The 25,288-nt window shown below is 46.2% G+C and overlaps 1 protein-coding gene across 1 annotated transcript; it reads left to right on the top strand.

Moving 5' to 3' along the window:
• Positions 1–78: 78 nt before the first annotated feature.
• STIP1 (stress induced phosphoprotein 1) lies at positions 79–21,040 on the top strand. The gene is made up of 14 exons (XM_053368565.1): positions 79–202; positions 5,162–5,371; positions 6,315–6,456; positions 8,554–8,695; positions 9,757–9,925; positions 11,083–11,209; positions 11,722–11,824; positions 13,065–13,185; positions 14,811–14,907; positions 16,024–16,148; positions 17,419–17,455; positions 17,801–17,904; positions 18,900–19,072; positions 20,531–21,040. The coding sequence occupies exons 1-14, from the start codon at positions 194–196 to the stop codon at positions 20,601–20,603; spliced, it is 1,632 nt and encodes a 543-aa protein (XP_053224540.1). The 5' UTR covers positions 79–193; the 3' UTR covers positions 20,604–21,040.
• Positions 21,041–25,288: the final 4,248 nt, after the last annotated feature.

The following is a 25,288-nucleotide window of genomic DNA, read 5'->3' as shown; positions in this document are numbered from 1 at the left end:
CCCCCTTCGCCCTATGAGGGGGGTAGCGGGCGCGGCCTCGCGCCAGGCGGGATCCAATAAGAAGGCAGGGGCGGGGACTGGAGGGTTCTAGCAGGTTCCAGAAGGCTGGTGGGAAAAAGGAAAGGCGGGCGCAGGAAGGAGGAAAGGCTTAACTAGAAGCGGCAGCGGTGGCGCGGGAGACTTGGCCGGCGCCATGGAGAAGGTGGGCGAAGTGGCTGGAGCTTTTTAGCAACCGCAAAGGCTCATGGGAAGGTGGCGGTCCTAGAGGGGGTCTCGGGAAGGGGAGAGAGGGAGAAAATGTGGTGTGAGGTGCTGCTGAGATTATTTTTTGCAAGGCATTATGGGGGGAAAGGGGTTCTGACGGGAGAGGGGGTTTCTTTTTGAAAAAGTGGTCGGGGCAAAGGATCATGGGAAGGACTGAGGGGGGTGTTAGGAATGGGAAGGGGGTCTCGGGTAGTTTTTGACGGGATGATTGCGAAGAGGGGGCGGCTATACCTGTGCAAAGCATTATGGGAATCCTTCGTGGGTCAGGTCATGAGGGGATCTTGAAGGGAGCAAGACTACCTCCTCATAATGGGCCTTCTGCGAGAGGCGCGGGGGGGGTGGTGGCTGAACTGCGAAGGTCCTGAAGGGATAAAGAAATAAAGGGCTCTGCAAGGCCTCGTGTGAAGATCTGAGATGGGGAAGGGGGTCTGGGGGGGAAGGCTAGGCTTGTAAGGTCTGAAGTGGGGAAGGTTTATGGGCTCTGTGCCAGACATCATGGAGGGGCTTTCAGAAAATACATACTGTAGTGTGATGGGGCTACATCCGAATTAGGGGTCCTGGGGTATCAAGGCAGGGCTAGGGGGAAGGGGCCGTGGCATATGAATTGGAGGGCTGAATGGCAGGCTTTGTGGGGCTGGTGGATTCAGTAGTGTGTGGGGCAGAGGAACTAGATTACTGTGAGGGATCGCAAGAAGCTTGATTTATTAATTTAATAAAATGTATATAACCCTTGATTGCAGGGGTCATTGAACCAATAATGTCATTGGAGGATGGGGATTAAGGTCTGTATCATCAAAGAGGTCATGAGAACGATAGACCATTAAAAAGGTGGCTACAGAGTTAGAGCTTGAGGCGAGGCTCCTTGCAGCATGGTTTGCGAGCTCGGTTTTGTAGGAAAAAACTTATATTAATACGTAATCTGTGATGGTTTGAAGACTGTGCCATACCATACATTCAAAACTTAATGACTTTCTCCAAAGAGAAAGCTTTTCCCTTCACAGAACTACAGCTTGCAGCATCTCTAACAAACTACGATTCCCAGGATTCTTTGGGAGAAGTCATGAGTTTTAAATGTGCATTGGGTGTGCTTTAAATGTATGGTGTGGATCTACTATGAGTGGACTCTTGAACCACCACAGGTAATTTATGTGCATAAGTTTATTTCTAAAACCTACCCCTCAAGCTATGCCCCACACCAATGCAGCTAGTACTGCTTCTCAGGTAATCCCCATTTCCTACTCTGCACTGTTCCTCGCCACAGTATTCCCCTCCCAAGCTGAAATCCTCACCTTCCTCCTCAGTCCTGGGACATAGTCTTTGAGGTGGAGCCCATGAGGGAAGTGGTGTCTGACAGACATCTTGAATAAGATGTAGCAACCTGATGGATTTTGGTTGATAGGGTAGCCTGTTATGGAGCATGCAATTAAAATAGCACAAATGCCAAAAGCTCTACCTCATTTTGGAAATTTGATCTTTAATATTTATGCAAGCTCCACTAGGGGTTGTGATTCCTAAGGCCTGGATTGCGGTAGGAATAATCTTGCAGGAATCTGTAGAGTAGCTTTAGGGCCACATGGTGACAGTATGTGTGGAACCGTTGGAACTAGGCAAAGGACTGTAGCTTAATGTAGCTCTTACTCTGTTGGTACAAGATCCCAGCTGTAATTCCTGGTATCTCTAGGTAGGTCTTGGAAGTTGGAATGGTGTAAAGCTGGAGACCTTTCAGTCTGTGTAGACAATGCTGAGCTAGATGGACCAATGTTCTGATCCAGTAAAGGCAGCTTCCTATATTTCTAGGAGAATTGTATAGTTTTGGTAGCATGAGCAAGTTGATGGCAGTTTTCTGAGTGAAGTGCTTTAGGTGCGGATGCAGCTTTATAACCCTTGTGAGATGAAGCAAAAAGTTAGGCTGAGCAAGGATCAGTGGGGCATTGCAGCTTTTTAAAAGCCTGTTTGTTTTCCAAAGGAGCCTTCTGAGCCTATCACAGCCTGCATGTTGCAGCATGTTCGGCACCTGCTAGAAGGAAACTTTTGAGGTAGGAATTGCTGTCACACTTGGGAGTGATGGCAGTGGTCAACAGTAGAGACCCGTTCTTTGTATCCAATAGGTCCTAGGTTCAGACCCGCACATCTCCCAGTAGGGGCTGGGAATGGCTTTTGCCTAGAGAGGCACTCCTAGACAGTGTAGACAGTCCTGAGTTAGATGGACCAACAGCCTGATTCTTCATAAGGCAGTTCCTGTGACTAGCAACTGTTGCACTAAGGTCTTTCTCAGTCTTCTTAGCAAAGAGCCTTTTAAATTGGAACTACTGTAAACCTAAAGCATTTTGCTTGCAAAGCATGTGGTATACCACTGAGCTATGGTGCCAGCTCACTTCCTGACATAGGAGCTGCCTCCCCATTCCAAATTGTTAAGTGTGTCTTTTGTCTGTGAAAATGGGTATAGGAAGAAAGTAATCTTCAACAAAACAGGCCTCAAGCTTAGCAAGGTGGTGATTCCACACTGGCAGGTGAAAAACAGAGCCCGTTGCGCCGAGTGTTTAGGTGAATCTGCCAAGGTTATACCATGGCAACCTGGCTGTAGTCCACCTGCATCACTTCACAATACTGGCCTCAGCTTTCTTTCTCTCCCCACTGTCCCTCCTAAATGTTTGGTGTGTGGCTGTAGGGTAATATGCTTCTTCTAGAGAAAGTTTACCACCTCCATGCCTTGCCTGCCAATTTGTGCCCTTTCTGCATGTGACATATTGCTGTGTTTTATTGTACAGCTGTGTCTCTAAGACTGAAAGAGCTATAAAATCCTTACATGTGTAGCCTGAACGTTTTGTCCCAAATTAATGCTGCTAAGTGGAGATTGTTTTCCCCTTGGCTGTCTGTAATTTCAGCAAGCAACCCCTATCTGAATAGAGCCGTGATTCAGAGGGAGCTGCCTCCAGCTTCCTGTCCCCCTTAGGAGCAGCCTTGGACACAGCAGGGACAACATTCTATTTGCATCAGCAGATGGTGGGCTGCTAATTCATTTGGGCTGCGGATGCTGCAGTTTCAACTCCCTTGGCTACCTGTGGAGGCGGTGACTCATACCTGGGGGCCTGTCCCTCAGGCTCACGTCATTTCTTTCTAGAGGGAAACAGTCGCTGGGAATATCTTGCAGCAGCTTTGGCCAACTTACTCACCTTCAGGTTGGGAAAGAAGTGTCTCACAGCTGTCACTCGTAAGAAGAAAAGTACGCCCACTTGTAAGCAAAAGAGGGTGAAACACTTTCTGTGTCATATAAAACTGCAAAGAAGTGCAACATAACCTATAGAGATGCATATTTGAATGCAGTCCTGTGCAACATAAGCCCTGGCAGCTAAATTCAGCCAGGTTGATTGTAGAGCCTTGTAAAATGGAATACCCAACAACTGACTTCTATCCGGAAGTGATGGTTGAGAATTGGTGTCTTATTGCAGATATTTAGAGTACAAGAAACCTAAACCTGAACCACTTCACAACTGTTGCCACACTGTACAGATTTCATTAGCTGAAGTCTGTTTATTTCTTACAGTTGCTATAATCTGAGGTAGGCAGACTTGGAGGTCTTTTTAAAAAAACAAAACCGCATTCCCAGGATCTACCAATGAGAGTCAAGTACAGGCATAGGCAAACTCAGCCCTCCAGATGTTTTGGGACTACAACTACCACCATCCCTAGCTAACATGACCAGTGGTCAGGGATGATGGGAATTGTAGTCTCAAAACAGCTGGAGGGCCAGGTTTTCCTATGCCTGGTCAAGTACAAAAGATACAGAATAAGAGTTAAGGAGCAGGGTGCCTCTGAACACATTCCAAGTCTTGGGATTTGTGTTCAGTACTTCCTTAATTTCAGCAATCTAATTTAGGTGGGAAAGTAATTTGTTGTTGCTATTGTTAAGCAGTTGGGAATGGGAAACTCGGCCAGTTGATTGTGATCCATTTTCTCCCTGTCCCTGCTTAGTGGCTAAGAGGTTAAGAGACTGAGCTACAAAATGTGGAATTCCTTAGTTCACATATTGCATCTGCCCTTAACTCACAAGCCACCCTCAGCCCCTCCGTCTGCGATTCCACCCCCTACTCTTTATATGCTGCTTTCTGCCAAAGTGGTGAACAGCATATTAAAACAAAATACAGTGGTACCTCGGGTTACAGACGCTTCAGGTTACAGACTCCACTAACCCAGTACCTCGGGTTAAGAACTTTGCTTCAGGATGAGAACAGAAATCACGCGGCGGAGGCAGCGGGAGGCCCCATTAGCTAAAGTGGTATCTCAGGTTAAAAACAGTTTCAGGTTAAGAACGGACCTCCAGAACGAATTAAGTTCTTAACCCGAGGTACCACTGTACAAAAATGCCATAAAGCATCAATCAAATGTAAAAAGGCAAAATCACACTAGGCAAACCATTCCAAAGTCAGGTGCTTTTGCTAACCCTGTATCCCACAGAAGGAGCTGGAAAGCTTGAGAGGAGGGGGATAAGTAATGCTGACCTACCTTATAGTGCTTTTGCTAGGATTGCAATTAGAGACGTAAAAATTGCATTGATGTATTATTACTATAAGTTGTGTGTTTTCCTTGAGTAAGTAGCTGAAAATAGGTGTGCAATAAACTTAGAGGCCAGAAACTTACCCCCCCCCCAAAAAAAAAAATCTGAAAAAAGTCTGCTGAAGAGAGGAGGGCCTTTTGCTTCCTGACCATCAAACTCCAATTTTTACCAAAAATGCCTCAATTCAAGGTTATAGCAACTGGGAGTCAGAATCGGGGCATTTACTCTGAGATGCTCCGAGTTTGGTAAGAAGTAGTTCACTGGAGCAATAGGTTCTTTTTCTGGGTTACTAGTGCACGGAATCCTCAGCAAGCTTTTGACTTCTTTTTTAATTCCCACCAGGTGAATGAATTGAAAGAGAAGGGTAACAAAGCCCTGAGCTCAGGCAACACGGCAGAAGCTATCAAGCACTACTCGGAGGCCATCAAATTGGATTCTGCCAATCATGTGCTGTACAGCAATCGGTCTGCTGCTTATGCCAAGAAAGGCGAATATCAGAAAGCCCTGGAAGACGCTTGCAAGACAATTGAACTGAAGCCAGAGTGGGGCAAGGTGGGGAACCCCCTTCTAGCCAAGGAGACATGGCACAGCTGTGGGGAAATGCCCATTCCATACACCAGGTGTGAGAAACCTTTTGGCTCTTCAGATGTTACTGAACTGTCAACTCCCATCAGCCCCAGCAAGCAAGGCCAAGGGCAATGGGAGTTGTAGTTCAGCAATGTATGGAGGGTGAAGGTTTCCCCATACTTGTCATACACCATTATTCTGTTTGGTGGACTTGTGATTCCAGAATGAGAGCCCCAAGGCTTTGCCCTCCCTCACTTCACAAGGAACAAGAGAGAAGTGGGCATTAAATGCCTGGCAATGAAGTCACTACAGTTCAGGCGTAGCATTTTCTTCCAGCTGTGTGTGTGCGCTGGGGAAGCACTGTGTAGCTCAGTGGTAAAGCATGTCCTCTGCATGTAAAAGGTCCAGTCCTCAGCATCTTCAGGCAGGGTTGGGTAAGATTCTCATTTGAATGGAATTTTGGGGAGCCACTATAAGTCAGTAACAAAATTTAAAAAATCATTATTGAAGTTCCTACTGCATTTTTATCCTTCTAAGGCACTCAGGGTAGCATAAATTGCTCTCCCCCACCCCTATCCTGAGGTAGGTCAGACTGAGAGATAAGTAACTGGCTTGATGTCACCCAGTGATTTCCATGGCTGAGTAGGGATTTGAACCCAGGTCTAACCTACTGCACCACACTGCAGTGTGTCATGCACCACCGTTGCATATGCAAGGTCTGCAGGCTAAAGGAGGTTCTTCCTTGCAACTGTTGGATTGGTTTGCAACAACTGGTAGTTGACATAGGCAAGTGGCTGCCTTCAATGCATGGGTGAACTAGAGTTCTGTATAGTCCTTCATGTCTGTGAGTTTTGGAAGACTGATATATTGGCTGCTCTGCCTTGTCTCATACCGTATTGCTGACCTGCTGCTCTTCTTCTCTTCTCAGGGCTATTCCCGAAAGGCAGCTGCTTTGGAATTTCTGAACCGCTTTGAAGAGGCCAAGAAGACATATGCAGAAGGGCTGAAACATGAGCCAGGCAACGCACAGTTGAAGGAAGGGCTGCAAAACATGGAGTCCAGGCATGCAGGTGATGGAAGCCACAACCTGATCTGCTTCCTTCCTTATCTCTTAAGACTTGCGTACATGAACTAGTTCTGTGGCTAACGTGACATGGAAGTTTGAGAAATTATCCCATGACAAAGAATTGGATAAATTGCCCTAGGAAAGGCAGCGTTCCCCAACCTTGCTGCCCTCCAGGTTTTATTGGACTGCAGCTCTCATTAGCCTTGATCACTGGCCATGCTGGCTGAGGCTGATGGGAGTTGGAGACTCCTGACATCTAGAGGGCAGCAGGTTGGGGAAAGCTGGCGTAAGGGGATCCACGCTGATGAAGCTTCATAACTACAGGACAACTGATTGCAGTAACCTTCCCTGCCTGTACCCTGTACCAAAAAGGGAAATGGCTTTGGTACAGGGGTTGTGGTGCAGATTTCAATAATAAAACTGAAGAGCATCAAATACACATATAGCTGGATTTGACTATTGATAAGAGGGCCATGTCGTGATGGCACATGCTTTTCCAGTGAAGTCATGAAGGTTTTCTTGGTGGTTGCCTGTCAGTTGTGAGAGCCCCACTTGACATCTGTCTGGAAACAGATCTGAGTTGGGAGAGCTTAAGCGACACAGCTGAGCTTTGAAGACTGTTGGATCTTAAAATGATTTGATGTAATAAATAATAATAATAAATTATTTATACCCCGCCCTCCCTGGCCAGAACCGGGCTCAGGGCGGCTAACACCAATAAAACATAATTGGGGTGGGGGGAAACAAAAACAAAAAAAAACCAGTTAATTAAAATACGGGTTAAAATACAGTTTAAATTGTAGCTTTTCAAATGCCCAGCATAAGAGCATAACTGTACTGTGTACCATTCTGGTGGCCTCGCTGCAAAAAGGATATTGTAGAGTTACAAAAGGACATCCCCAAATAAGGGGATGGAGCAACTCCTCCATGAAGAAAAGTTGTAGTGTTGGGACTTCCTAGTTTAAAGACAAGAGGCGGCATGATAGAAGTTTATCAAATTATGCATGGCATGGAGAAATTGGCTAGAGAAAAGTTTTTCTCCCTCTCTCAGAACTAGAATTTGTGGAAATCCCTTGAAGTTGAATGTTAGAAGATTCAGGACAAATAATAAAAGTACTATGTTGTGTGTAGTTAAACTATGGAACGCATAATCATAGGAGGCAGTGATGGCCACAACCTAGGTGGGTTTAAAAGTGAACTGGACAAATTCATGGCAGAGAGGGCTATCCGAGGCTTCTAGTCATGATGGCTAGGTTCTGCCTGCACAGTTGGAGACAGTAACGTTTCTGAATACCAGTTTCTGGAAACCACAAAAAGGGAGAGAGCTCTTGAGTGACACAGAATTTCTGGAGACCGACAGATCGGGCATCCATAGCAGTGACCAGAGGAGGAATGACTGCTAGGAGGAGCGCAGAGAGAAGAAACATCATGGTGCATCCGTAGCACAACCAAACACCCCAATACCCTTTTACTTGACAGAAAATCATGAAGCTACAGGTCTTCAGTGCCTGATGCTGTGAGAACACCTAATGCATTTGCTCCACCAGCTGAACTCACTCAAGATGAAGGAAAGAGGGAGTGCTTCTCTTTCCTTATCAAAGCCTTCTTTAACCTGGTGCCCTCCAGATGTTTTGAACTACAGCTTCCACCAGCCCTAGCCAACACTGTCATGGAGGGTGCCAGGTTGGCAAAGACTTCCCTAGATTGCATGGATAAGATAGCTACAGGCTATCTCCAAGACCTGCAGTGGGTGCAGGCACCTATTCCAGAAGGAATTTAGATCTTGCAGATAGCTGGGCTTCAGTCTCATTAGTGTGAGTCAGAACTGTAGGACTGGGCTTTCTGTGTTTCCTTAGCTCGGGGACCACAGGTATTCAGCAGCGCTGCTTTTTCCACACAGTCTAGCTGTTGAAAGATGTGAATAATGTGGGCATGTGGCAGCAGGAACCTCACACCTTCCATGACGTAATCTTCCCCCTGGGTTTTCCCAGAGCTTACAGATGGTGGAGGGCAGGGAAGGCCCTGTTGTCAAGAATGCTGCTGTGTGTCACTCAAAACTGATAATGCCTTTCTTCTCTCCCCTGCCCTGGTCATCCTTCAGAACGGAATCTCATGAACCCTTTCAACTTGCCCAACCTTTATCAGAAGCTGGAGAGTGATCCCCGCACAAGAGGCTTGCTCAGTGATCCGAGCTACAGAGAACTGATTGAGCAGCTCCGCAACAAGCCTTCAGACCTGGGGGCGTAAGTGCCTGGAGTGAGAGTTGGGAATTGTATGCTGTAGGATTGTCTTTCCAAGTCATGCCCAAGACTCATCAGGCCCAGAATTCTATCTCACAGCTTGCTAAATGTTCCTGGGAGCTCATAAGCGGGGCTTGGTGGTGATTGTCTTATCCTGCTTCTCATCACCAGTATTTTGGCATTCACAGATAACATTGCTTTTGTATGTGTGGATATAATTTAACTATCACAGTTAATAATTTTGTGTACTTGACAGAAAGGCAGTTTGAGGTTGTCATGGCACCTGTACCGCTTGAAGGGAACACCATTAAAAGGAATTCCAGGATATAGGAATTATGCAAGGCAGCTTAAGAAATATTTAAATCACAATAGTAGAATATAGCAGAAGTAAAAATATAACTTAGGCATTTCAGGTAAAACATAGTGTTCAGCAGAATGTCTTCAACCTGGTATATTAAAAGTCTGCTGGAATGAAAAATTATTGAGAGCCAGTATGGATGGTGTTGTAGTTCAAATGAGAGAGCTAGATCCAGGAGCACCTCTAAATTTCTAACTAAGGGTTCATATTTACTTTTTTAATGTGCTTGAAGTCTGGCAGCAACCAGGAAAAAAACCTGCTTCGTGCATAGTATTGGAAATTGAGTTAATGTGGGTGGCGTTCAGCACAAGGATCTTCAGTTTCATGGGAAGTTTGTAGCAAAAACCTCAAAGAGCCTTAAACAGGGTGTCTTTTAAGACAGTCTTTCATAAAATTGATGGACTTGGTCCATTTCAGAAAAATCACAGAAACATAGCTAACCCTCAAAGCTGCTGGAGTATTCAATAGCCTTACAGTTAGAAAATGGAGTCTGACACTGACTTGCGCAGAACTAGATCCTGGGGGCTACATCCACCTATATCTTATTCAGAGTAGTCTAATTAAAATGAATGGACCTGCATCAGTCATTGATTTCAGTGGGTCTGTTCTGAGCCAGACCAACATGGGTTGCAACCTCGGGTCTCAAGCACTTAATCCACCAAGCTGCATTTCTTCATGACCCATTTTGTGCCTGCCTTCGTGACAGGAAACTAAAGGACCCGCGGGTGATGACAACCCTTGGGGTGCTACTTGGAGTTGACTTGGCCAGTGCAGATGATGAGGACGAAGCGATGTCTCCACCCCCTCCGCCACCCCCCAAGAAGGAGCCCAAGCCAGAACCCATGGAGGAAGATCTGCCGGAGAATAAGAAGCAGGTACTGGCTCGCCCAGGAGACTTGGCTGCAACAGTAGAGTGCTCAGTCTCAGCACTATGTACCTTATTCAGAAGATATATTGACTGGCTACCTTTTCTTAAAAGCTTTTTTATAGCTGTCATCTTATCACAGGTCTTATTAAACATACCATACAAAATACCAAGGGTACATAAAATCAAAATTAATACACAGTAATCAAAAACTCGTACTTAAGGGAGCGGGTGGCGCTGCGGTCTAAACCACTGAGCCTCTTGGGCTTGCCGATCACCACAACAGGGTGGGCTCCTGTTGCTCTGTCCCAGCTCCTGCCAGCCTAGCAGTTTGAAAGCACTCCAGTGCAAATAGATAAATAGGTACTGCTGCAGTGGGAAGGTAAACGGCGTTTCTATACGCTCTGGTTTCCGTCACTGTGTTCCGTTGCGCCAGAAGCACTTTAGTCATGCTGGCCAGTGACCCAGAAAGCTGGCTGTGGACAAATGCCGGTTCCCTTGGCCTGAAAGTGAGATGAGCACAGCAACCCTATAGTTTGACTGGACTTAACCGTCCAGGGGTCCTTTACCTTTTTTTTACCTTTACTCTTATATCTTACAGATTAGGTCTAACGTGACCCAGTGAAATTAATCAACATGGCAAATTTAGGTCCATGAACTTCAGTGGGTCTACTTTGAGTATAACTTGGTTCAAAAGAACCCTATGCTGTTTTGGTGAACTGCCCAGAATGTCAGCCACTGGATGGAATGGGAATGTAATTGATAAATAATGGTACTAAAATACATCAGAAATCCATTATCAGAAAAATGTGGCAGTATCAAAATATCCTCATTAAAGGAATGCTGCAGCTTTCACCAGGCCCACAAAATATATTGATGTCTGTAACAAGCAGATCTGTTATGGGGGGTATTCCACAGCTGGGATGCCAGAACCATAAAGCTCTCTGGTAGCTGCACACCTAACACCTGAAGTTGGGGTGAGGGGTGTGGTTTTTCAGGGTCTCAACTGATCTCAAACACTGGGCAGGTTCAAATGGCCATCCTTGAAATACATTTACACTTACACGTAAGAAATGCTGTCTCTGGCAAGGTGGAGATTTTTTGGCTGAATTATGTCTTGCCATTCTGCAATACCAGTTCTTAAGTTGAGTGTCTGTTGCCTTTCAGGCTCTTAAGGAAAAAGAACTGGGGAATGAGGCTTATAAGAAGAAAGATTTTGAGGTAGCCCTGAAGCATTATGACAAGGCAAAGGAGCTGGATCCAACCAATATGACATACATCACTAACCAAGCAGGTGAGATTGTGGGGCATCATTCTTCCCATCCTAGGCAGAGCTGAGGTGCATGAACAGCCTCATGGTAGGTTTAAAATGGCAAAAAACAAAGCTTAGCGTGGGCTGGAGTTGAACCAGGTCAGTAAGGTTCCTTTAAACCAGGGGTGGGAACCCTGTGTCCCCCCATATGTTTGGTCATTGTCGTGCACTGGTCCATTCCTGGGTACTAACAGAGAAAGCAGTGAGGCTGGAGTTAAGGCTGGTTGAAGGTTGTGGGACCATGGATAGCTCGGAATGAACAACTTGCTCTGACAAAGATTAGGAGCGAAATGTTGAAGAGATGGCTTGCTCTTGCCAGAGGCCTGAACTGATAGCTTGAAAGCAGGCCAAACGCCGCATAAATTTTATTTTCATAATAAATAAAACTAGACAGAAGCTATGGATTTCCCAGCCAGAGGTCTTCGTTTGTAGCTCACCCAGTCTTGGGAAATCAGGGGCTCACGACTGTGTCTTTCCCCTTCCTTTTCCTGTAGCGGTGTATTTTGAGAAGGGGGACTACAACAAGTGCCGGGAACTGTGTGAGCAGGCCATTGAAGTGGGACGCGAGAACCGGGAGGATTACCGGCAGATTGCCAAGTGAGTGGCATTCACATTTTTTGCTCTGCCCACTTTCCCTCCACCCACCACTGAGCCATGTGGTAGAGCATTTGATTTTTTAAAAACGTGGCTGCTTAATTTAAGACGTTGAGCTAATGCAGGGGTGAGAGATGTGGAGAACCTGTGACCCTCTAGAAGTTGTTGGACTCCGACTTGTTTCAGCCCCAGCCGGTGTGACCACAGGTTAGGGATGATGACAATTGTGGTCTAAGAGTATCTGGAGGGCAACAGGTCTCCCACCCCTGAACTAATGAGACCTGACTGCTGACTGAATAAAGCTTTATGCATGAGCTGAATGGAAACTTGAGTCATGACGGCTTGAAATGTACTCTATTGCATGATGCTGTGTGACCTAGATTCTGCTGGGCTATAAAATCACTACCCTGCCTAGCCTGCCTAACATAAATGTAAGAAGATGGCTGGACTAGATAGACGTTTGGCCTGACCCAGCAGGAGCCTGTTTTCCACAATGGCCAACCAGAAGGCCCCCAAGCAGAGCTGAGTGCAATAGCCCTCTCAGCCACTGGTAGCCCTTGATAGCTTAATTCCTTCCTTGAATTTGTCTCATCCCCTTTCAAAGCCATCCAAGTTGGCAACTATCACCACATCTTGTCATAGCCAAACTCCATCATTTAACATATGTGAAGACATGATGAGGGATAGCTCAGTTGATAGAGCATGAGACTCTTAATATCAGGGTCATGGGTTTCAGCCCCATGTTAAGCAAAAGAGTTCTGCATTGCTCTGAAATTCTATTATTCTAAGATGTACTTCTTTTTGCCTATCCTGAATCTCCTTCCAATAACCTTCACTGGATAATCCACCCTGGGTTTTTAGTACTATGAGAGGGAGAAGACTTTCTATTTACTTCTTCCACATAGTGCAGAATTTTATACATCTGATCCATTTTGGTTGCCCCCTTTTTTCTCTCTCTTTTTTCCTTTTTTCTTTTCTTTCCTTCTCTTCCTTTTCTTTTTTGTGTTTACAGTATCCTTAAGAAGCAGTAGCAAGAACTGTACACAGTATTCAAAATGTGGTCGCAACATAGATGCATATAAAGTTTATTTCTCCTAGCATCCCTTAGCATGGGATTTGTCTTTGTCCTGCATGCCCCTGCCCTTCCCCTGCAACAAAGCCTCCTGGGAATCATGGGTCAGGGTTCTTCACCTATTGGATGCTTTCCAGCAGCTCATTCCATGGCTTGTTCTCTTGAACATAGAGCTTATGCCCGGATTGGCAATTCCTACTTCAAGGAGGAAAAGTACAAGGAAGCCATTCAGTTTTACAACAAGTCTCTGGCTGAACACCGGACTCCGGATGTACTGAAAAAGTGTCAACAGGCAAGTGTTTGTTTGCAAGAGCTTTGCTATAGCTTGGGCTTGGGAAACCTCTCCCATTCCTGATGTGGCTGGCCTACAAATCTCATTATCCCTGACCAACCCCTGCTGGCTAGGGTTGATGGGAGTTGGGAATCCAGCAGCATCCACCCTCCTCACCCCCTAGATAATCCAGCTGAACCTGCAAACTCTGGCTCCCCCATGCAGTTCTGGCCCTCCTGTTTTTCCCAGCCATGCATTGGTCTGCCTTGTTCAGAATTGTCTAAGCTGATTGGCAGCAGCTCTCCCCGGTGTCTTGAGCACAGAGAGGGGTCTCTCCCATCTCTTGCTATCTGCTCCTTTTTGACTGAAGATGCTGGGCACCAAATTGGGACCACCTGCATGGAAAGAATATGTTCCAGCACTGAGCTGTGGCACCACATTTGAAGTATAGGAAGTTGCCTTCTATCGGTTTCAACTATTTGTCTAGCTGGCTTAGTATTTACTGTGACAGTGGCTCGCCAGGCACGTATCTGTCATTTCACCTCCTAGCTGGTCCTTTTAAATGGAGATGCCAGGGATTGAACCTAGGACCTTCAGCACGCACAGTATGTCTTCTACCACCAAACTCTGACCCCTCTCCATAGTCTCTGCTGGTGCTTCCCTATGCTAAAATCAGGTGGCTTAGTCCATCTAGTTCAGTATTGTCAACGCCAGTCATTCCCAAACTTTTTACCCCACTATCCGTTTGAAAATTGCTAATAGCTTTGGTGGGCTGTGCAATGCTTTCTTTGCCTGTTGCAATGTGCTGTGCTAAATGCTGTTGATTTTTAATTGTCTTTTTAGAGCTTTTTTGCAGTATTTTACTGTATTGCAGTTTGAATTTCATAGAATTCAAATTGTAATACAATAAAATACAATGTAAGAATCAAAAGTAGCAATTTTTTTTTTACAATAATCAAAATGAATACCATACTTAATGCAGTGAATGTGCTGCCTCCCATCTTCAAAATCGAACCCATAGACATGCTGTGGACTACCTGACTGGAGCTTGTGGGCCACTGGTGGTCCACAGACCAGCATCTGGGAACCCTTGGTCTACCCTGACTGACCTATTAATTTCAGTGGTTCTACTTTAATTTAACATAGTTGGCTATGACCCTGGGTGTTAGCACTGGCTATTCATTCACATCCAGGGTGATTGTGACCATTTTAAAGCCCTATGTGGCTTCAGTGCCAGTTCCTTAGGAACACATTCTCCTTTACTTCTTTGAGATTTGATGAGGAGGTTCTTCCGCACATCCCCTGAACTATGGCCATATCAGGATTGATGTGGCTGAATTACTGAAGTCTCTCAGGAGACTCATTTGCCCCTGCCCCCTTTATATGCAGTCCTCTGACTAGTCAAAAGTTGTTTCATTTAGTTAGGTGGTGTGTAAGCTGCCATGATAATATGGTGTGCTGTTGCTTACAGTTGAAAGGTTGGCTATCAGTCTTCTTAGGTTAGGGTTGCTGGGGAAGGATAGGGACCCTCTCTCCAAATTTTCCAATAGCACTGACACCTTGAATCCACGCAATAAGGCTTAGCTGCTCCATAAATCTGCTGCCTCAGATCTGACAGGACTGTTCAAGCTCACTTTCTGTTTCAGGCTGAGAAAATCTTGAAAGAGCAAGAAAGAGTCGCCTATATAAATCCTGATCTTGCTCTGGAAGAGAAAAACAAAGGCAATGAGTGTTTTCAGAAAGGTAAGGGATTGTGCTTGCAAGTCCATTGTTGTTCCGTGTACTGAGAGGTAGCCACTGCAAAAAGCAGGGGGCTCCTTGTTAATTGCAGAGACTGTCTTGGAAATACTGGCGAGAGTAGCTGAGTGATCGATTTTTGCAGAAGAAATAGGCCCAGATGCCTAACTATCCTGTCCATAGTGACATGAGTTTCTGTAAGGGCATGTGTTGAACTGAGAGTATATTAAGCCATGTAACTAATGTATTTTGCTTGTCACTGTATAAAATTTCTTTCATATAATGTACAGGTATAACAATCAATAAAAACCGCTATAAAAGCAAGTAATACCGTTCCAGTTAGAATGGTATAAAATTCAACAAAAGTCTTACTTTGGTGAACCAGACCTCCCTTCGTAGTTGATGTTTTGGTAAAGAATGTGCAGACTTTGTAAGATCCCCAAGTCACATCTGGCCATAAACTCAGAAAGTGGGTTTAGATAAGCCTCCTTTCTCCCAACACTGCCCCCTCTCCAATCTACAATATGGGGTTGATAATGCTAACCTACCTTAACATGGTTATTGACACAAGAAAAGCCTTGCTGCATCTAGTCCTGCATCCTGCTTCCCCACAGTAGCTAACCCATTGCCTCCAGGAAGCAGAGCTGGAAAGCAGCATCCCTTCCTAGCTAGAGAAGTTAACAGGAGCAATCAATCAGGACCTCTATTCCATTCCTTGCCCCACCTGCCTTTCCATTTTGGTTCCCCAGCCGTTCAGAATTCCATGGTATGGCCAGTCTTTATTAGGCTGCCTTTGGGGATTTCCCTTCTTTAGGTTATAGTTAACATTATTATCAATACAAACATTTAGAATGTTTTTGTTCTTCTGCAAACTTGTTGGTTCTGCCAGGCCTGCCAATAGCTCCCTCTTTTCCGCGGGTGGTGCTATTTTTTGGCTAGGCATGAAATTGCACACACAGCCTAAACGTTGGAAATGGAGGGAATGTCAACTGTCTCTCAGCATGGAGTTCACACTTAGCTGTGCCTAATCAGTCCTTCGTAAGGATTATTGAAATAATGTGTGGAGAATTTGGATCTTTCAAAAAACCTCTATATGAGCTAATGATTCTTCTTCCCTCGCAGGGGACTATCCACAAGCAATGAAACACTACACAGAAGCCATCAAACGCAACCCCAACGATGCCAAACTGTACAGCAACAGAGCTGCCTGTTACACCAAATTGCTGGAGTTCCAGTTAGCAGTAAAGGTCAGGATCCTAGGCCAGTGTTGTGCAAATTCTGTTCTGGGGAGAAAGGGCTCTTACCAGAAGCTCATTGGGTTCCTCAGTGTTAGATTAGTTTTGGTGGGCACACTTCCTGGAAAGGGGCTTTTCTGCCTGTATCTTCCTTCCTCTGCCAAATATAGGGGACTGTTGGTTGTGTCTCACAACACACTCCCATTGCACAGCACATGTGCCCCTTTAAATTTCACCCCAAATCCTCTACAAGGCTGGGAGCTCTGTGGCAGACAATTCAACGCAGAAGTTAAGAGAAACTTTAGGTCTAGGCATAGGAGGCTGCCTTGGTATGGAGCCAAACCATTAGTCCATCATGCTTACTATTGTCTTCACCAGAAGTGGGGGACTGAATTCAGTCAGTGAGCCAGACTCTTACCTACCACAGGCCAACTTTTGCCAGGTGGGCAGGTCACCAATGGTAAGGCTATTTCCACGCAGCAACAGCCATAGCTGGTGGACCAGCTGAAACTGGCAAGAAACACTCCTAGCTGCTGAGGTAATCTGGCCATGGAAGAAACCACATTGTTGGTGTCCAGCTTCTTTTCTCTTTGCAGTGAGCTCTTTTATAAGGAGGACCTTTGCAATCTGAAGTTCAGACCCAAATTTGCCACCTCATCTGCCACTTATGTGAACTAGGCTTAGGAGCAAGGATAGGGAACCTCTGGTCCCCCAGATGGTCATGGACTAGAACTTTCATCATCCCTGACCAGTCTCCCTGTGACTTATAGGAGTTTGAATCCAGCAATTCTTGGAAGGCCACAGGTTCCCTATCGCTGCTTTGCAAGCAACTGCTTGAAATAAGCTCAGAGGTCTTGGCACAAGGCCTAGCTAATGTTGTGCCTGTAATCTACCCACAAACAGCCGTAGGTGGTTCAGGATAATCCATGTGGTTTTGGTAGCTTTATAGTCCTCTCCAGGGAGGTGTTCTGAAGGTGATCTCTGATTCTTTGGTACCACTAGCCTGCTGGAATTGAAGGTAATCCCACACTTAGGCAGACTAATTAGGCCCCCAGTGTGGTTCCATGGTTAGGAACAGTAGAGATGGATTGTTCTTACCTCCATCCCATCTGCCCACCTTCCCATTCCCAAACTTGGCAGTCTGATAGCAGAGGCATAAGCACCCGGGGGTGCAAATGGAGAGAAGGCTTTTCTGACTGGGAATGGCTGGAGAAGAAACAGATGAGCCTTGCGCTCATTCCTGAAAAATCAATTTTTAAAGCAGCTTCTCTTCCTTCCACAGGACTGTGAAGAATGTATCTGCCTGGAACCCACATTCAGTAAGTACATGAATATGTCAATTGGAAGGAAGTGATTTGGGAAGGTTAAAGGCAAGAACAGGTCGTCAGGCAAGGGCTTGGGGTTATGCAGCTTAAGGGATGGTTGGAGAGTTGGTTTAGGGTTAGCAGCCAGTTATCTGCAAAATCCCACTGTGAGGGGGGTGCACCTTGTTTCAAGATAACACCAGGCAGTATCTGGGCTGAGAGGGGCAAGAGCACTTAATTGGGACAAGGGGCTTGAATAAACAAAGGGGGTGGGGTGACTCAAACTGAGATATATGAAGGAATAGGATAAAAGATGCAAATAAGTTCAAAAGTTTGATGACTTTTGCTCTTGGCTTGCAGTCAAAGGCTACACACGCAAGGCAGCAGCACTGGAAGCAATGAAAGATTATACCAAAGCCATGGATGTCTACCAGAAAGCCCTTGAGCTGGACTCCAACTGCAAGGTGAGCACTTGCTGCATATACAGCTGTGGCAGAGAAATGGGAAAGAGCTTCCCTTAAACACAGGTAATAGCAAGTGGGGAGGAATTAAAACTGACCTCGTCATGGTCATGAAGGAAGGGCCTTTCCAGTGAAGTCCAGCCTTCAAGGGGGGGGTATCAGTTCTCCTGGAAATGGGGTGTTTCTGAACTTTCTGCAAATTGGCTTATTTCTTTCCTCCTACCTGTACACGCTTCATCTGTCCCATCTGTTTTTGCTAAGAACGTAACAGGCCTTCTAGGACACAGCAAAGATTCGTGTGGTCCAGCTTCTTGTTTCCTACAGGGGCCAACCAGATGTTCTGGGAGATCCACAAGCAGGGCACACGCTGTTTCTCCCTCCCCCCCCCCAAAAAAAAAGTGGTATTCAGAGATACAGTGCCTCGGAACATGAAGTTTACATTTAGCCATTGTGGCTAATAGCTGTTAATTGGCCTCCCTGATTTTTAAAAATCCTATTTTAAGACAAGGGCTATCACCACATCAGGTGGCAGTGAATCCCACAAATTAATAATGCATTCTATGAAGTATGTTCTTGTATCCTAAATCTACTTTCCATCAATCTCATTGGGTGATTCAGAAATGTTCAGGTATAATTTGGGGATGGAGGGGATTCTATTTTTGCCTCCCCCAACCTGGTGCCCTTCAGCTGGTGCTGAACTCCCATCATCCCCAGCCAGCGTGGTCCCAGTGGTAAAGGCATGAAGGGAGTTGCGGTCCAGCAGCCTCTAGGGGGCACCAGGAAGGTTGTTGCAATCGTTACGCAGAATCTATCTTTAAAATTTTCACGGCCCACAAGGGGGTAGTGGTGAATAACTTTCCCTCCATCACGCCTTGAAGCCGTGTAGCCAAAAACAATGCAGAGAAATAAGAATTTTGCTAGTGTGAAGATATTCAAGGGAGGAGGGCGGGGAAACACCCATCTTGACGTGCCCTCGTGGTCCTGCCTATTTCCTACAGGAAGCTACAGAGGGCTACCAGCGATGCCTCATGTCCCAGTACAACCGCAATGACAACCCTGAGGATGTGAAGCGCCGTGCCATGGCCGACCCAGAGGTGCAGCAGATCATGAGTGACCCGGCCATGAGGCTGATCCTTGAACAGATGCAGAAAGACCCACAAGCCCTAAGCGAGTAAGTGAGGGCAGGGAGAAAGCACCAGTGTGGATGGTAGTGTGATGGCTCTTAACATAGCCTGTGTGGTGGCTCAGATGAAGTGCTGGTCCACCTCATGTTGTCTTCACAGGCAGTGAAGTTCTAGTTGATAAGTGGAATGTTTGACGTTGAAGGCCACTAAAGACACAGAGCACTTAGCAGTCTAGCAATAAGCACAGATCAGCATGTAGGCCAATTGTTTTGCATTTATTCTGATTTTGCATGCTTCTGTTCTGGATTCAGTTGAGAACTTCTTAAACGTTCAGACATGTTAAAAGTTTCTGAGATTTGGAGTGTGGTGCCATGAGAGACATGAGAAGTAGAGACGTTGAGAGAGAAGATGTGCAGACAGTGTCTTGCTGGGGTGGCTGACCTTTGACCCTCCAGATGCTGCTGAACAAAAACTCCCATCATCCCCAGCCATTGGCCATGCTGGCCAGATGCTCATGGGACTTTTGTAGTTCAGCAGTATCTGCAGGGCAACAAGTTAACCAACAAACAATGTGTCAGATTAGAACCTGGATTCATGAAGCTTGCTGTGTCACTCAGGGTCAGTCACTGTCTCCCAGCCTAACTCACAGGGAGACACTAGGGATAAAATGGGGAGGGGAAATCTATGTACACCACTTTGAGGTCCTTTGGCATTGCGGGGCGGGGGGGGGGGAGTTGAGATATAAACATAATACCCGTATATACTCCAGTATAAGCCAACCCAAATATAAGCCGAGGCACCTAATTCTACCACAAAAAACTGGGAAAACTTATTGACTCGAGTATAAGCCGGTTTACCACACCACAAACCTGGGTGCTTTCGGGCTGCTTGTTCTTCCGCTGCCACCAGCAGCAAAGGCGGAGGAGGGGGAAGGAGCAGCCCGAAAGGACCCTCACTTGAGTATAAGCCGAGGGGGGCTTTTTCAGCATAAAAAATGATGTGGAGGTAAGCTTTGAAGAACGCACCCATAAAGACTAGACCAAGGTTTCCTAAACTTGGGACTCCAGTTTATTTGGGACTACAACTCCCATCATCCCTAGCTAGTAGGACCAATGGTCAGGGATGATGGGAATTGTAGTCCAAAAACAGCTGGAGACCCAAGTTTGTGAAACACTGGACTAAACATGTGTGTTCGCTTTGACAGTGCAGTGCCCAGTTGCACCTTGCTGCCCTGTGGCCTCTGAAACCCTCTGGTCAGTTGCTTGCAGTGAAACCTTGCCTTGATGCTGATAAAAGGGTCCCACCATGGCAGGGAGAGGGAACCAGGTGTGGCAGGACTATAGCTCCCGTCACTCCTGACATTTGACCACGCTGGCTGGGGCTGATGGGAGTTGAAGTCCAGCAACACCTGGAGGGCTGCCAGTTTCTCCCATCCCATGGTTCAGCCTCACGGTGGGGGCAAAGGTCCTGACTTGACACAACTCTCCTCTTTTCCTTTCCCACAGACACTTGAAGAATCCCGTCATTGCTCAGAAAATCCAGAAGCTCATGGATGTTGGTTTGATCGCAATTCGGTGATGATTTTGACTCTGCGCCCTCCCTTCTTCCCCTGTTGAAAAGGGCAGCTGGGACTTCTGGATGCTGGCAACGCAGTCCAAGGGCGCCCCCACCCCCTCTGTCAGAGGCAGAGACTTGTACAGTTGAGCGGTGTGTTAGTCTCTCTCGCACATATACATGCGTGTGTGCTCACATCAAGCACCCTGCCAGCACAGGGCGTGGCCTCTCAGTCATTGTGGCCCCATCGCTCTGCCACTCAGCAGTTATTCCCATTTGTGAGCTGCTCTCTTCTTTCCCTCCCCGCTCCCCCTCCCAAGTTTTTAATTATCTTTGCCGATGGCTGTGGCGTGGAGAAAGCGCATCACTCGTTCATTTGTCTGGTTTCTTTTGGCTGTGAGGCTGCATTTTTTTTGTCGTCTGCTGCACATCCAATAAAAAAGCAAAGTTAGTGGCCTTGGCTTCCCGAGTCGCCTCCGTTCATGTCAAGGTTCTGGTCTGAGCATGTGCATGCTGGCACTCTCACCCGTAGCAGGCAATCAAAGGTGGCTTCTGCAGTCATGTCTGCACAAGGCCTTTGGCTTTTCCAAGCATAGATGGTCTCTGGTAGCGTGATTTCTTCAATACCTTCCTGTGGACATCTTAATTCTTCTTCAAACCAGATCACAAACTTGATCTTGTCTAGGGTTCTGTTCTCACAATGGCCAGCCAGTTGTTCCAATGCGCAGCCCGCCAGCAGGACCCGAGTATGGCATCAACTCTCCCCATTTGCAACTGGCATTCAGAGGCATGCTGCCTCCAGCAGTAGAGGAAGAATATAGCCATTGTGGCTAGTAGCCATCAGTCACTTTTCCGTCTGTGAATTTGTCTAACCCTTGTTTTAAACACTCCCCGAGTTGGTGGCCATCACTGCCTCTTGTGGGAGCAAACAAACATTCCTATTGATTGTCCATGCTGGCTGGGACTAATTGGAGTGGGAAAGCTAACAATGGCAGACCACGGGCTCCCCATCTCTGAACTAGACTATAGTGGTACCTAGGGTTATGTATGATTCAGGTTACAGACTCTGCTAACCCAGAAATAGTACCTCGGATTAAGAACTTTGCTTCAGGATGAGAATAGAAATCATGCTCCGGTGTCGTGGCGGCAGCAGGAGGTCCCATTAGCTAAAGTGGTGCTTCAGGTTAAGAACAGTTTCAGGTTAAGAACGGGCCTCCGGAATGAATTAAGTACTTAACCCCAGGTACCACTGTAATAGCAGTTAGGTCTGTGTGTACTTGGCGTAAAGTCCATAGGCTGTTTTATTGCAAGCTCATTCTCCAAACTTGACCAAAACAATACCATCCACACACAGTGCTTTTTTTCTGGGGGAACGCAGGGGTACGCATACCCCTAAACATTTTGTGAATCTTTGTACTTTTGTTCATTTGCTGTATTTATTTTTCCTGATTTGAACTATAAAATGGTGATTTTCTTGAGTCAAAATGAGAGTACCCCGAAACATTTTTTTAGAAAAAAAGTACTGTCCACACACAAAGGGAAGGCAGGCTTGGGAAATGCAGGTTTGTAAAGGGACCAAAAATTGAAAAATATCCTCAGCTCGATGAATGAGATCTGAGTGTGCTCAGTGACCACAGAATGGTGCATGTCTGGGGTGGTGAGTGACAGTGGAGTATCCAGGAAAAGGGAATGAGTCACCCCTTAGTCCTATATGGCGCTGAAATACATGTCTCAATTAGTGGAAATCTTAACTCTTTGACTTCTGAGATTTCACTGAAGTGTTGCCTAAGAACTTAATATTAAGGGCTGTGGAAATGTTGACATGAGCCAGGAAATAGTGTCAACTTTGGCCTTACTCTTGCATTAAACAAGGACATGTTCCTTGCCCTTTGCCAGACTCTGCATAAGGAAAATAGTAGCTTGATTTTTAAGGCACCTTAAAGGACCTCTGGGGCTTGCGGGGGGTGCCTAATCTTCCAGGAATCTTGAAGGATGGCCAAACGCCCAATAACACTGTAGCAATTTATCTGTCTAAGTGGTCTGGGTTCTCTCCAGCCTGCCAGGTCTATAAGGGGGATTGATGTGCTTTCCTTTCTAAATTCCTCCAGTTTTCATTGCCCAGCTATGGGCTGCCTGTTTATATTCTTTGGTTAGGGGCATAATTAGCCTGAGGATGAGAGAAGACTTGACTTCCCTATGACCATTCTGTGGATTTGTCTAATGGCATACTTCACGAATAAGGATCCTGTGGCCCTTGACATATTGTTGGACTCCCAATTCCCATGAATGCCAGTCAACGTGGCCTATTGGTCATGGATGATGGGAGTTGTAGTCCAACAGCTTCTGAAGGGCCAAAGGTTCCCCATTCCAGCCATACTTTAATCGGGGACTTCCAAGTTTGAACTGTTTGCTTACGCAGAAAGGTGTGGCTTCTAAAACTACCCACCCCTCCACAGCTGCATGCAGAGGAGGCAGGTTTTCACCCCCTCCTTACTCATCAAATGATGGATGTGATGACCAAGGAGGGGGCTGGACTGCACAGAGATTTAAGCCTCTCTGCCCGCATTTGTTTTCTTTTTGTCACCACCTATGAAAGAAGTGGGGTCTTGTGGGGGACAGAGAAAAAAGCCCTTTAATGTATCTGATCAATTCCCTGGGCCCAGGAGGGTAGCCTCTCCTGTTCTGTCCCGCCTTAATTACAGCATCTAGAGGTCAGCGCGCACTAGACCCTCACATTTGAACTAAAAACGGATGGGGAAGCTGCGGCCTTCTAAATGTGGGGCTCCAGCTCCCATCAGCCCAAGCCAACATGACCAGTGGTCAGGGATGGTGGGAACTGGGAGTCTAGCAACATCTGGAGGATTGCAGGTTTCCTGTCCCTGAGCTAAACATTTCTGTGAGCAGCTATAGGCTGAGTTCTTAACTATTTGACTAGAGACAACAAACGCTTTACACCTGTGTTGTTCAACCTTGGTTCCCTGGGTGTTGCTGGACTGCAACTCCCATCATTCCTTGCCAGCTTAGCCCATGGTCTAGGATGATGGGGGTTGATTTCAAACAGCATCAATGGTTTGCTTAGCTTGGATTGCCACCCGTTAAACCAACAGGCTCCCTGATACTCAAAAGAGGGTGACACGGTTGCTGTCACTGGCAGGACACCAATGGGGTGAAATGCAGAACGTGAGTCACTGTGTCTGATGGGGGTGGGAGCGTATTCGATTGTCAACAACTTTCTTGCACCAACAGCTCATGTTTTCCAGACTCAGGATGATTCATTTCGAGGCTTCCCCTTTTATTTCTTACACGCTTCTTGTTAAATTCTGCTGTAGGAGTTCTTATTGTAACAGTGCAAGAGTTCAACTGCCCTGTAGTGGGGCAGGCAAGCATACAGTTGCTGCTTTGTCCTACATCTACACCCACTGCCCGGAATTGACCATAAATGTAGCCCAAAAGTCAGATACCTTTGAAGGAGCCATATTTGGGAGCGACCAGTAAGATGGGCTGCATCTCCTTTGCCTTTTTTTTTTTTTAAAAAGGCTTTTAAATAAATACTGAAGGGTTACCTGCATTAGTAATGAAAATAACTGCAAATATTTACCCATGTTTGGGGGAAATGCCAATGGTTTACTTAAAGTCAGGGAAGGCTGGTTATTCAGATAAGGTGGGGCAGAACCCTGCCTTTATCTTTTTCTGCACCCCCAAATCTAAAGCTATAGGCCTGAACTGTTTCTGTCCCCCACAATTGTTTTCATAAGTTTCCTATCATCAAGAGACACCACCATGGAATCTTTTCAGTCTATGCCTCTTAATACTAGCAGAACTGAAAAATCACAGCTATATCTAGGCATTTGATATTAATTTTTGAGAAATGTCAAACTACAAGACAGTTCTGCAGGTAAAATGTGTAGGGGCTTTCCAGTGTTTTGCACTGTTGGTAACATGCATGCTTATCTCCCTCTTGGACAGAAGTTAGGCGTGTGTCCGAGATACAATGAGCTTCTGGCTCTGGGAGCAAGTTCCTTCCTTTGATGCCAAGGTGACGGACTTGGGAAAGCTAAGAGAGGCAGCAAAGTTGGTGGGTGAGACCTTTAGGGAAGTTATAGCTGTGTCCCACTTCCACTCTCATAGCTCCCCTGCTGTCAGGGAGAGGGAGAGCCTAGGACAGAGAGCATGGTTCCCTTAGAATGGACCCAGCTCCTTGGAGGACACATGTGCTGAGGACACATCGCTGTGGGATGGAGGGATCATGGTAGCAGACAATTGAATCATTAGGAACATAGATAGTTGGGTCTGTAGTGGGCATAGGGTGAATTGCCTGCCTAGTGCAAAGGTTGCAGGTGTTGTATATTCCTTCAGTAGCCTTGTAGAAAGTGCTGGAGAGGAGTGGTGGCAGTGGTGCATATTGGCACCAATGACAAAGGGAAATGTACTGGTTGTTTATTATTATTATTATTATTATTATACAAGAATATGTAGGCATTAAAAATGCATGTAACTGAGAAAAAGTACAGTGTTGCAGAATAAAATAATGGCAAGCCAGTGTACAAAATTCCAGTCATGCTTTACTTGGATTTGGATTTGATATCCCGCCTTTCACTCCCCTTCAGGAGTCTCAAAGCGGCTAACAATCTCCTTTCCCTTCCTCCCCCACAACAAACACTCTGTGAGGTGAGTGGGGCTGAGAGACTTCAGAGAAGTGTGACTGGCCC

The sequence above is a fragment of the Podarcis raffonei genome, chromosome 16 (genome assembly GCF_027172205.1).
Source record: "Podarcis raffonei isolate rPodRaf1 chromosome 16, rPodRaf1.pri, whole genome shotgun sequence".
Classification (NCBI taxonomy): Eukaryota; Metazoa; Chordata; class Lepidosauria; order Squamata; family Lacertidae; genus Podarcis; species Podarcis raffonei.
Note: the sequence above shows the minus strand (reverse complement) of the source record. Positions and strands in the feature narration are given on the sequence as shown.